The 12753-nt window shown below is 31.8% G+C and overlaps 1 protein-coding gene across 3 annotated transcripts in view; it reads left to right on the plus strand.

Moving 5' to 3' along the window:
- LOC139521038 (troponin T, skeletal muscle-like) overlaps positions 1 to 12753 on the plus strand; it is a 49984-nt gene that overhangs the window by 7493 nt on the left and 29738 nt on the right. The window contains exon 1 of one of the 3 annotated variants that reach the window (XM_071314211.1): positions 2548 to 2717. The exons of the other annotated variants lie outside the window; for them this stretch is intronic. Within the exon in view, the coding sequence (XP_071170312.1) occupies positions 2590 to 2717 (128 nt within the window). The 5' untranslated portion in view covers positions 2548 to 2589. Of the gene's footprint in view, positions 1 to 2547; positions 2718 to 12753 lie in introns of those variants that run through there. 3 annotated transcript variants of the gene reach the window in all.

A 12753-nucleotide genomic window follows, 5' to 3' on the forward strand; every position in this document is an offset into this window, starting at 1 on the left:
TACGCGAGTAAACAGTTCCACAGTAGTTCTGAAGACCCTCTTCCACTGCGGACAGAATCGTTCTCAATGTAAAGGATATTTGTTTAGTCGAACATACAGATGAGACAGCAATGTACCATAGTTTGTACGGAATTTCGTAAAGCTTATATATCCAATACAAACAAGGTAAGTCCTACGATTTACTGTTCAATGTAATGTTCATTGAATCCGTAAAGGACTTAAAATTCGCCAAAATCTCATAGTTTTTGTATGTGAGATTACATGAGTGCTCAATTATATTTATTGTTTTAAAAGACACTCGAAGTAGTACGATTTAGATATAAAGACATTTTTATTTGAAACTTTGTTCGAAGGAACAACAACATAATTGTCATGAAGAGATGATAGACGTTTCCAAGCACAGCCTTTTTGTCTCTGAAAACGGACTTAATGATGGCGAGTTGTCTCATCTGCACTCACACCACATCTTCCTATATCTTATTAATGAGTCGGCAACTCAAGCTGCGTTTCCACGGTTCCTGAGTTCATTTTCATTCCTATCGTCATCACGATTTGATACCATCTCCCAAGGTAATCGTGCAGCGCACCCTAATTCAAGATTTAAAGTAGAGAAAATGGAATTATAAGCCAAGTTATTTGATGTGGAATAAATACCCAGTGAAGACCGCATCGTTGTTAATATAATGGAATTTGATGCGACTGTAATACAAGTGAGAGGTTTAGCTAGCTACATGAGAAAATGCCTGTACCAAGTCAGGAATATGACAGTTGTTATCCATTCGTTTGATGTGTTTGAGCTTTTGATTTTTCGATTTGATTAGGGACTTTCCGTTTTGAATTTTCCTCGGATTTCAGTGTTTTTGTGATGTTACCCTTGTCATCTTTTTAAAGGACCATCAACAATAGGAAAAGAAAACTCATCCGTTGTGTCGTAATTTTTTAGTAGAGTTTTCTGATGTAAAACTTGCATATCAAAATCTAGGAAAGAACAGTTGTTGTTGTTAATATTTGATCTGTTAAAGTAAGTTCCTTTTTGGTAAATTTCGGCAGTATATTTAGTAAACTCTTTTAATTAACGAAAAAGTAGAGGCAAGATAACGATAAGAATTGTTGGAATTATCAATTAAATAGAATTTAGACAGGACTTTATTGAGTTTGCATGTCTAAATTCATAAATCGTTTGGTCAAACAATCAGTTTATAACAGTATAAGAACCAATCTGCTATTAAAGGGTCACAATTGGCTCCCATGGGAATACATGTAATATGTCGTTAACTTCATTGCCAAAGGAGAAAAATGTAATCCTTAAATCATCTCTTCACAACCCCAGGAAGTATATCTACCATAATTACCTTTCTCATTACAGAAAAGGCTTTATATGAGTTGAAGCAAATAAAGCAATCAGATTTTTCAAACGACCATTTAAAAAAAAAGAAAAACATTTGTTTGAAAACATTGTGTAGAAGTGTAGTTTAAATTTTTCCTGGTTGTATTAGGACCTAAAATTGTCAAACAATGTCGTTTTTCAATATTGTGCCAAAAAAAAATAAACCACTTAAAACAAATTTGGAAAATTTATGACTTTCAATCATTATTATGGAGTTACTTCATAATATATCTTCATGGTTAGGAACTAATGAAGTATAACAGATTTTTAATATTTCGCGGCATCTAATTTTAGATTGATTCTCTCATTATTTGTCAATAAGTAGAAGTAAATCGTAAACCATTTTATAAAAATGTTAAGACTTTCTCAATTAAAAAGATTTAACCAAAGTTAAGGTGTGTTTTAGATTTAAAAATCTATAAAAAAAATCCGTTTGTAGTACTTCATTAACAACCAAACAAACAATGAAAAAAATACACTCTAAGTACAAATAAGGCGTTTTACTTTTATTTGTTCTGACTGGATTTAATTTTTTGTTTATTTATTTGCTTCAAATGTGTTCAAGATAGACCTGCATGACAACCAGCTGTATATCAGACAAGCAAATGTTGCTTAGGTACAACTTGGTCAAAACAGAAGCGGGGGACACAAACAGCTGTTAATTAAACGATTGACTAGTATATGTTTTCTTCAGAAAAACAATCATTGTAAGCTTTCCCTATTTACTTTAGCAATATGGATTTCATAAAAATAGCCAATGACAATATCGTTAGAAATTCTGCATTTTGAATCACTACCTTTGATTATTTGGCAATATTTAATTTCGCAAGTATTTTTTTTAAGATATCTCTTTGCGATTATATACATATTAGTAGTTTATAATTCATTTCAGATTTGATTCTTGTTTTATTTTCATAATGATAGTTATAAGAACAAACAAGAATATTTTTTTTTTCATTTATAATTATACGAAAATGTTTTGAACAATGCAAGTCATGGGGACGTTCAAATATTCCCAGTAGAATCTGAAGGTCTTTAAAGTCTTCCACTTATCTACAAAATTGGGTGAACTAATTATAGCGGTCAATTTAGTTTTTTTGTGACATTCTACCGTGGTACTAATTATCACGAAATAATTGTTTTTGAAGCTTTAGATTTGTATTATCATGTTGAAGCCACAGTCATTATCATAACGTGAAAAAATGGCGACTATTTACAGACCGACACTATCATCTTGGAATTCTTTTGGACTTTTAGACACATTCGAAGTTTTACCCTACATCCAAAAACACAAAACATTTTGTTATGAAACAATTCGTCCGCTTAGGAGGTATGTTGAATCAATTATTATTTCTTTAATTATGAATATCCCTTTTGAATCTTTCTCTTTTATTAGAGACTTCAAAATATTTCTATTTGGTTAGGTTCTGTAATGCTTATTAATTTCTGAAATAGGGCAAAACTGGGAAAAGAAATTGCTACTTGATATGTTTAAAGTGGTTGCTGTTGGTTTTAGGTCGAGTTGCTCCACCATTTTCTATGTGAAATGGCCGTTTTGGTTCTGAAAAGTAATTGCTACTTGATATGTTAAAGGAAGTTTGTGTTGGGTTTACACGGCCGACACTCGGCTAACCGAGAGATTGATCTGTTAATCTATATTGAGTATGCGGCTATATCGGCGGTTGGTCTGTTAATCGGGTTGGCTAAAGTCTGTTAATCAGGTGTTATCGAGAAAATCATTGAAAGTTCAGCATGTTTCATAGTATAACTTTCTAAATATATTTTCATCATAAAAAGTACTCATGTCTAACAAAACAATTTAATGTACTGAATTCAGTGGTGTAATTATTATTTTTCTAGCTTCGATGTACGATCTATAAAATGAACAGGCTGGTTACTCATCAATAAATTTATACACATTTTACACACATAAAATGTACACAAAATGACACATTGGTTAAATTTACTTGCATTCAATATTTTGAACATCGAAAAAAGGAAGGCATTATGTTTGCTAACCATATTGATATCATTGTGTGAAAAATCTACACGAAAATCTGTATTTTGGTGACATAAATCAATCTTTATTTAAAACCTGGTCTGTTAATGGGTCGGATGTATAAAACTCGGTCTGTTAATTTGTCTGTTAAGAGTTATGAATGGCAATAAAAGTATAATTTTATTGCTATATGGGGTGTTATCGGATCAAATGAGTAGGCTCAAGACGAGCGGCTATAATATACGAAAACACCACATGAGCAATGAAACATAGCATATACGGAAACAACACATGAAATTGAAAATTTATAAAAATGGTTTCAAAAAGTGTAATATTAGAGTAATATTAATTCATCCAAGAATGATCGCATATATCATGTTGATTATGCTTAATTGTCATGCATGACACAAATTTGTCATCTACATTGGTAACCAATATATATATAAATCAGAGATAAACGTCGTAATGTAACTAAACATCAGTAAGTAAAATATATTGGGATGACAAAATATGAAAAAAAAGAAAAAATAATGAGTAAGATAAACAAAATGTAGAAAAAAATGACATAACAATTAAAGAGTACAGAAATCAACAAAAACCCCAATCCGGACCCTCATGGTATACACGAGAATCTGGATGGAAACGCAGAATATAGAATAAGACAGTAGAGAGTGATACATTGCTAAAAACGAGAGAAAAATAATACTTGTTTAAAAATACACACATGAAACACCGATGGCTGTTGAAACAGTAACGGATTGCGATGTACTTATATTGGTGACAAATTCTAGAAGTTTACATGCGGACAACTATGGTGGCAGGTTAATGCCATTTTGCGTTTTAGCGCTTTAGCGTTTTCGCCTTACATATTCTATATGGCGGAAACGCGAAATTGCGAAGTCGAAAACGCGAAAATGCGAAACCGATTTCTCGTTTTCGACTTCGCGTTTTCGCGTTTTCGACTTTGCGATTTCGCCTTTTGGCTATTTCGCGTTTTCGCCCTATAGAATATGAAAGGCGAAATCGCGAAAACGCGAAATTGACTTCACCGGCCACCATAGACAACTGTAGTTCTCCTCTGCACTTATGTATAAAGGAACTAAACGGAATAAAATTAATTGAAACTTAAAATAACCAAATGTAGCTGCATTCGCTCCTTTCCGTTTACTTCTTTAGAGTGATTTGTAAACAACATATGATTAAGTAATAGAAGAAAAGAACCAATTGGATGATGCTGACGAATTAGGGGTTGAACGTCCAGTGACAAATATCATGTTCATATGTGAACGAGAACACGTTATATGTACCCTGTGTTGTATTAGAAAGACACTTTCAGTCGGAATTGAGAACGTGCTACTTCAAACAGACACAAATATTAAGGCTGATTGAAAACGTCAATAAAAAATTCATGCATATTCCAGAGGCCAATACATATCACGCTATATTGAAGTGACACACCCTTCAATAAAATGCAAAGAAAGTCAAAATAAAAATGCTATTTCTAGGATACTGTGGCACCGTATTGTCATTTGTGTTTACTCAGGAACATCTCATTCTTAAATTTGTCGTGGCTAAATAACTCTTAACTGACACAATTTTAATTGTCCAACCCATTAACAGACTTTATTCCCATAATTTTCACTAAAACGTGGTATTATTCACGTTATTTTACAATAATGAAATATTTACTAATGTCAATTCATTTTTTAGAACCACAGTACTATTTTTTGTCCTTTAAATGATATCTAAATTTGTTTGTTTCGCCTTTTATTCAAAAAATTGCTATGCATATAAGCATAAATACTACATACTTGCGCGACGCCTTTTAGTTTTACTGAAAACTGCGCAGACTAAGAAATGTTTTTACAAATGGAAAATGTTCTATGATAGATATCATTTTGTCAGACACTTTTCTTTTTTTGATTTGGTTCTTATAACATGCCAAAAATCTGTATATTTAGAATGAAATTCATAACAGTGTAGCTGTGGCCATTCATTGACTGGGGAAAATTAGGTGAACGTTCGTCTGTAATGCCCACTGCTCACGACGTACTTATCATAGAAATTTAAACTGTGAGGTCACCAAAGGTTCTAAACGCCTAAATGAAATAATTAAAAATACTAATCAGGAATAACCTTTGTAATTTGAAAATAAATAAAAATGGCCTTCAACACGGAGTCTTGGCTCACACCGAACACCAAGCTATAAAGGTTGAATACTTAAAATTCTTTACTTGATTTTTTGTTATGGTTTGACCATCAATTTTCCTAATATGATATCGCACGTTCTTTCAGATCATTTTTTTTTACTTTATTGGCTTTAAAAGTTACAATGCATGATGTCGTCTGTTTAAGTAGTTCATATGAATTTTTCGCTTCTCGTTGGTTTTCCCGTTTGAATGGTTTTACACTAGTAGTTTTGGGGCCCTCTATAACTTGATGTTCGGTGTGAGCCAAGGCTCCGTGTTGCAGGTCGTACCTTGACCTATACTCGTTTACTTTTATGAATTATTACTTGGGAGGAGAGTTGTCTCATTGGCACTCATACCACATCTTCCTATATCTATCTATATCTATACATTTTTTTTTCAACAAAAGAATACATCAAAAGAATATAAGTTTTGTAAGAAACGTGAGAAATTGTGTTGGACTTGAAGATAAGGCAAAGTGACAAATATCTGAAAGAATGAATCGTTTTATGGAATTAAACAAAGAAATCAAATGATTTTTTAATTATCCAGAACTCTTCACAAACAAAACCCACATGTATACGCATTGAATAAATAGTAGGCCATTCTTAAATGATCACACCGTAGAAGTAGTTGTGCTCTTAATCAATGAGATATTTTGTGAATTAACCCCATCAACTTAATAGTCTTTTTTTTACAATGGATAAACCTATTTTTTTATTATTATTAAATAATATCATCTCTGAACATTATTATTCTTATAAATGACACGGTTGTATGTGATGATTATAATAAATATTTTAAACAAATTCCTTTCAAGTTTGTAGAAAGAAAGTTTCATTTTTTGTACCGGTATGTGTAACAAGTGAATATTTCAATCCCCACTGGAAGGCCTCTGACAGACTGGGTGAGCATAAAATCATAGCCGTTGACAAACAAGTTACAACCTACAAACGTTTTACTGTCGACCACACTGTTATGCAATTAATTCTAATAAAGTTTAACATTAAATTAAGCGTTTTACTCTTAACAGACGTATAGCCAACCCGATTAACAGACCAATCGCCCATATAGCCGCATACTCAATATAGATTAACCGACCAATCTCTCGGTTAGCCGAGTGTCGGCCGTGGTTTAGGTCGAGTTGCCCCACTATTTTATATGTAAAATTACCGTTAAGGTTTCGGACTAAGGCTACGGTTTGTCGGTCAATGTTTTGATCTTAAAATCACAGGATTATACATTTTAATGTCTCTGAACTTGTGAAATATTGAACAAAGAAACCAATATTATACTAATCAACAGTATCAGCTATATAATAGAACTGTTATTGTGTAGAGTATTACAATAATTCTATGAAAGTTGGATAATTGAGATGGGTTTACGTCCGTCGACATACATCAACAATAATTAAAAAGTAAAATCACAAGAATACTGAACTCCGATGAAAATTCAAAACGGAAAGTCCCTAATCAAATGGCAAAATCAAAGGATAAAACACATCAAACGAATGGACAACAACTGTCATATTCCTGACTTGGTACAGGCATTTTCAAATGTAAAAAATGGTGGATTGAACATGGATTTATAGCGCTAAACCTCTCACTTGTGACGTAATTTTTTTGTCATTTTTTACAATTTCAAATATGACGTCACTTGGCGTTGATGTTTAAACTTATTCGGATGTGCTGCATTTCGTCGGGTTATGTAGTGTATTTCGGTTGTTTCCTGTAATTAGTTAATACTTCAGTTTTATCATATGTCTTTTGTATAGTCATTTTTTTTAATTTACTGTTTGCAAAAGTATAAATTATTCTAAATAATAGGGATGTTCTGGTACCAAACAGAAAACCCTGGCCGTTTTTGGCACAACTTTTTTGAACTTTTGGTCCTCGATGCTGTTCAACTTTGTACTTGTTTCGGCTTTCAAAGTTTTGTATCTGGGCGTCACTAGTAAGTCTTGTGTGGACACAATGCACTTCTGGCGTATTAAAATTTTAAACTTGTTCCCTTTTTTTAGCTATTATTCGTGTGTTTCTTTGTCAATTATGTTCTCCTATTTATTTATATTGTAGTCCTGTAATGTTGTGTTGTCATTTTAATGTTATATTTCACATGGCCATCAAAAAGAGGGAGGTTTGGCATGCCACAAAACTAGTTCAACCCACAATTTTTTCCTTTAAAATGTCCTGTACCAAGTCAGGAATATGGTCATTGTTATATTATAGTTCGTTTCTGTGTGTGTTACATTTTAACGTTGTGTTTCCGTTGTGTCGTTTGTTTTCTCTTATTTTTGAGTGTGAATTCACATTACTTTAAGACGTGTCACGAAACTTATCTATCCCAAATTCATGTATTTGGTTTTGATGTTATATTTGTTATTCTCATAGGATTTTGTCTAATGCTTAGTCCGTGTCTGTGTGTGTTACATTTTAATGTTGTGTCGTTGTTCTCCTCTTATATTTAATGCGTTTCCCTCAGTTTTAGTTTGTTACCCCGATTTTGTTTTTTGTCCATGGATTTATGAGTTTTGAACAGCGGTATACTACTGTTGCCTTTATTTATATGACAGTCGCAAAAATGTATTTGATTACAACGCTGATGTTACCAACACGCAAAATCTAACTTGACAGAGTTATTAAAGGGGCACTAGCTGTCAAATTCATTGTAACCGATTTGACTCAAATTCTCATATTTGGTTTATAACAATGTAAAACATTTATCCAAACTATCAAAAGTCTAAAATAAACAGTTTACAGAGCATGGGGTAGATAATATATAGGTTCGTTTCGTGTGCAAAGAAAGGCAAATCTGCTGGTTTTGATAATTTACCAGTTGAAGTTTTGCAAAATAATTGCTCAACTTTGTTTTTGTACCATTTATTTGATTTTTGCTTTAGGTTCCAAAAAACGCCAGAATTATGGAACAAAATTATTATCAATCCTATACCTAAAGCAAACATGACAGATCCGCGCGACCCTTTGTCTTACAGAGGAATTGCATTAGCTTGTGTTTCCTATAAGCTTTATTGTAATATTTTAAACGAAAGGCTTGTGCAATGGATAGATGACAATAACATATTAGTCGACGAACAAAATGGTTTCCGTCAAAATCGAAGCACTATAGACCAATTGTCTTCTCTTACAAACATAATTGAAGTCAGAAAGAAGCTTCGTAAATCTACTTTTTGTGCGTTTATTGATTTTAAAAAGGCATATGATACCATCAATAGAAATATACTATGGTCCAAGTTAAATGTAATGGGGTTGGCTGAAAATTTTTGTGCTGCTATACAGTCTATTTATTCAAATATATTATGTTCAGTACGATTAAACGGCCATTTATCAGAATGGTTTAATGTTAACAGTGGTCTTAAACAAGGATGCCCATTATCTCCCTTGTTATTTAATTTATATATTAATGACCTAGTTTCATTCTTGAAATCATATGAGTGTGGTATTGACATTGATGATGAAAAAGTTTGTATTTTGCTTTATGCTGATGATGTGGTTTTACTTGCAAACGATGAAAAAGAATTACAAATTCTGTTAAATGCATTAGATATATGGTGTGGAGATAATTGTATGACCATTAATTCCAAAAAGTGTAATATTGTGCATTTTAGAGCACCTTCTGTTGATAAGTCACATGTTGAATTTAAATGTGGGAATGATATCATTGAATATTCTACTACTTATACATATTTAGGTTTAGTTTTAAGTGAATTTTTAGATTATAATGTAACTGCTAAAGCTGTTGCAGCTTCTGCAAATAGAGCACTTGGCCTTGTTATAGCCAAGTGCAAAATCTTAGGTGGTGTTACTCATAATGTCTTTTCAAAATTATATGAGAGTTTGGTGCTTCCAATTGTTGAATATGATGCTGGTATTTGGGGTTTCAAAAATTTTTCTTTTATAAATGCCATCCATAATAGAGCTTGCAGATTTTTTCTTGGAGTGGGTAAATATACTCCAAATGCTGCAGTTGCAGGGGATATGGGGTGGATACCTATCTTTCAAAAACAATGGCAATGCTTAATTCGACTATGGTGCCGTTTGAACAATATGAGTTCTGATCGTTTAAACAGAAAAATTTTCATATGGTCAGACATTATGAGTAAAAAACATAAGTGTATAAAAAATTGGAATTTTTATGTAAGGAAAACGTTTTCTGAGTATAATGCAGAACATTTGTGTATCATTACAGATTATGTTGATAGTACCTCAGTTGTCAATACTGTTATGTCTAAAATGTTTAGTAAATATGTCGAACAGTGGCAAGGCAATTTACAATCAGAGAAAGCTTTATCTGGTAAAGGTGGTAACAAACTTCGTACATATAATCTATTTAAGAACAGTTTTGAAACGGAAACTTATTGTAAAATTCCAATGCCATTTTTGCAAAGGAGTTCTTTTGCCAAATTTCGATGTGGTGTAGCACCACTAAGAATAGAAACGGGGAGATTTGAAAAATTAATTTTAAAAGATCGAGTCTGTGATAATTGCATGAATATTTTAGAAGATGAAGCCCATGTTATTTTATCGTGTCCTTTGTATGATGATTTTAGAAAGAAATTATTTGATGAAGCAACACATTTTAATAGTGATTTTATGTCTTATGATGATAAACAGAAATTAGTGTTTTTATTTACAGATAATGATATGATTCGTAGCTGTGCCAAAGCCTGTAATCTTATTTTAAATAGACGTAGAAATGTTTTATACTGTAAATAATGTTAATGTCAATATGTTTTATAATAGATGCATTCTTTATATAATTTTTAATGTTATAGTCTCTTGTAATTCTGTACAGAATGGCTCTCTTTTTATATTTATATATTTTTACATTTAATGTAATGTTGTATTATATATTATTGAGAGATGAGACTTAAATAAAATATTGAATTGAATTGAATTGTGTATTTTAGTCCAGACGCCATCTAATTAACTATCGATTTGACCTCAGATGACCATATAAGCGATGTAAACAAAAATAAAGATACGAATAGATTAAACCAACACGTGCAACTGCATTTGTATAGGTCTGTTTGATTTTATTTTATAGATTAAAAATAGATGTTTCTCATTGTTTTTAACCATATAAGAATGATTTTATGTGCATCGAATTAGTAATCAAATGATTTACCGTAGTTTCACTTTCATTGTTGACATTCCTTTTCTTTAAATAACCAGTACACGTACAATGCATGCGTTGTCAATCTCTAGCTAGGGGTTAACTTGAAGTTCACATGAATACCGGTTAGAATGATGATGACGTTTTCACTTGCAAGTGAATCATTAAAAAATTATGTTTAATCGCTTATTTTAACAAAATTAAAGGAAATTGATTGCTAAAAGCAAATTATTATTTTATTATTCCAATTTGATTAATGATTGATCTAAAAAAAATCATACTTTATTTTTTTATATATATCGTAGCTAGTGCCCCTTTAAGGGGAGAACATTCAAAATATTATTAAATGACCATTGGTAGATTGGCTTTTCCTTAACGTCTAGTGACAACTATTTCATACATATTCAGGACGAGCCGAAACTATTAACAATTAATACAAAACGTTGTGCAAGAGACAATTAGGGCCGCAGTGATAAAGGTTGGTCATTACTAATAGCAACATATTAACCACGAAGCCCTAAATGATTTGCTGCAATGATTTTTTAACATGCAGACAGCGTGACACTCAACCTACACGAGTACCCCTTTCACCCTATGAGTATTTTAAAGACCATAAAAAATATATAGAGCCTTTAAACTTATTGGTTGTTTTATTTAGTAATAAGCTTCTTTTGGGAAATGTTTTGATACTTGGATGCTTTACGTCATATTTGAGTTATTTTCGATAATCCTTGCAATGGTTTATAGATACTCAGGGAAAAATTAAATGTTTCAGGGGGAATGCACGTAATCTTACTTGGCAACTTAGTTGATATATTTAGAGTTTCGGCAAGAATCGATAAAACTAAGATCCATGATTTTAAATGCAGCGAAATTGAAGTACTTTAAAATTTAGTCTCTGGTGGTTAGTTGTCTCATTGACAAACGTATCGTATCTCCTTATTACAGTTATATAAAGTGTTTTTACAAAGCCAAATCATTGAACTGACTTCAAAAATTACTACATACCTCTTCCTTTGAGTGATTGGGAATATCAAATTCCTTCCAAAGTACAAAAGGAATAGCAAAATAGAACAAATGTTACGTCATAAATCATGACAATACCACAACAATGCAAAACACTAACCATTGATTATTCTAAAACAAAAAACATTTAACCAAATTACTTTATTTTGTATAATAAAAAGGAAATAGTGGTATATAAACTCATCATAGATACCAGGACTAAATTTTATATATACGCCAGACGCGCGTTTTGTCTACAAAAGACTCATCAGTGACGCTTGAATCAAAAAAAAGTTTTAAAAAAAGCCAAATAAAGTACGAAGTTGAAGAGCATAGAGATCCAAAACTCAAGTGTTTCGAAGTGTTTCCAAATACAGCTAAGGTAATCTATGCCTGAGTTAGAAAAGCCTTAGTATTTCAAAAAATTCAAAATTTTGTAAACATTTATATGTTAGCAAATCAAAAGTAAACATGTAGAGGTAAACATGCGGTCTTCAACAATCTACAAGTTTCTGAACAAACATGACAAGATAAAATAATAATATGTGGTGTCATGTGTCTAAACACTGAACATAACCTATACCACAAAGCTATATATGAAAGGTCTCTCAATGACAAAGTAGAAATCAAACGTACCAGGCCTATATAGTATTTCGAATAGTTCATACTTTTGCAAACAGTAAATTTATAGATAAAAACACGCTCTATGTTTTCTAAAATTATCCAAGACTAGTCAGATTTTGATAGATACCATCATATATCACTTATTTTTCGACTAACATTGTGTTCATATTGGTGATTTTTATGAAACGACTGCCATTTTGTAAGACAAATACAGAGTTAATATCAGCAAACCTGTAAGTGTGAAGGTTGAAGGGGATTTTTAAATGTTCTGAAAACAAACCCTACAATTAAATTTAAGCCCGGTTGAGGGGGAATATTCTTAAGATTTGTATGTGGAAAATGTATAGGTATACAATAGATCTGTGTCCATATGTCCATAAACTACAAAATGATGTTTACATACCTTCTTATGTAGT

This window comes from Mytilus edulis, chromosome 4 (assembly GCF_963676685.1).
Source record: "Mytilus edulis chromosome 4, xbMytEdul2.2, whole genome shotgun sequence".
NCBI classification, from domain to species: domain Eukaryota; kingdom Metazoa; phylum Mollusca; class Bivalvia; order Mytilida; family Mytilidae; genus Mytilus; species Mytilus edulis.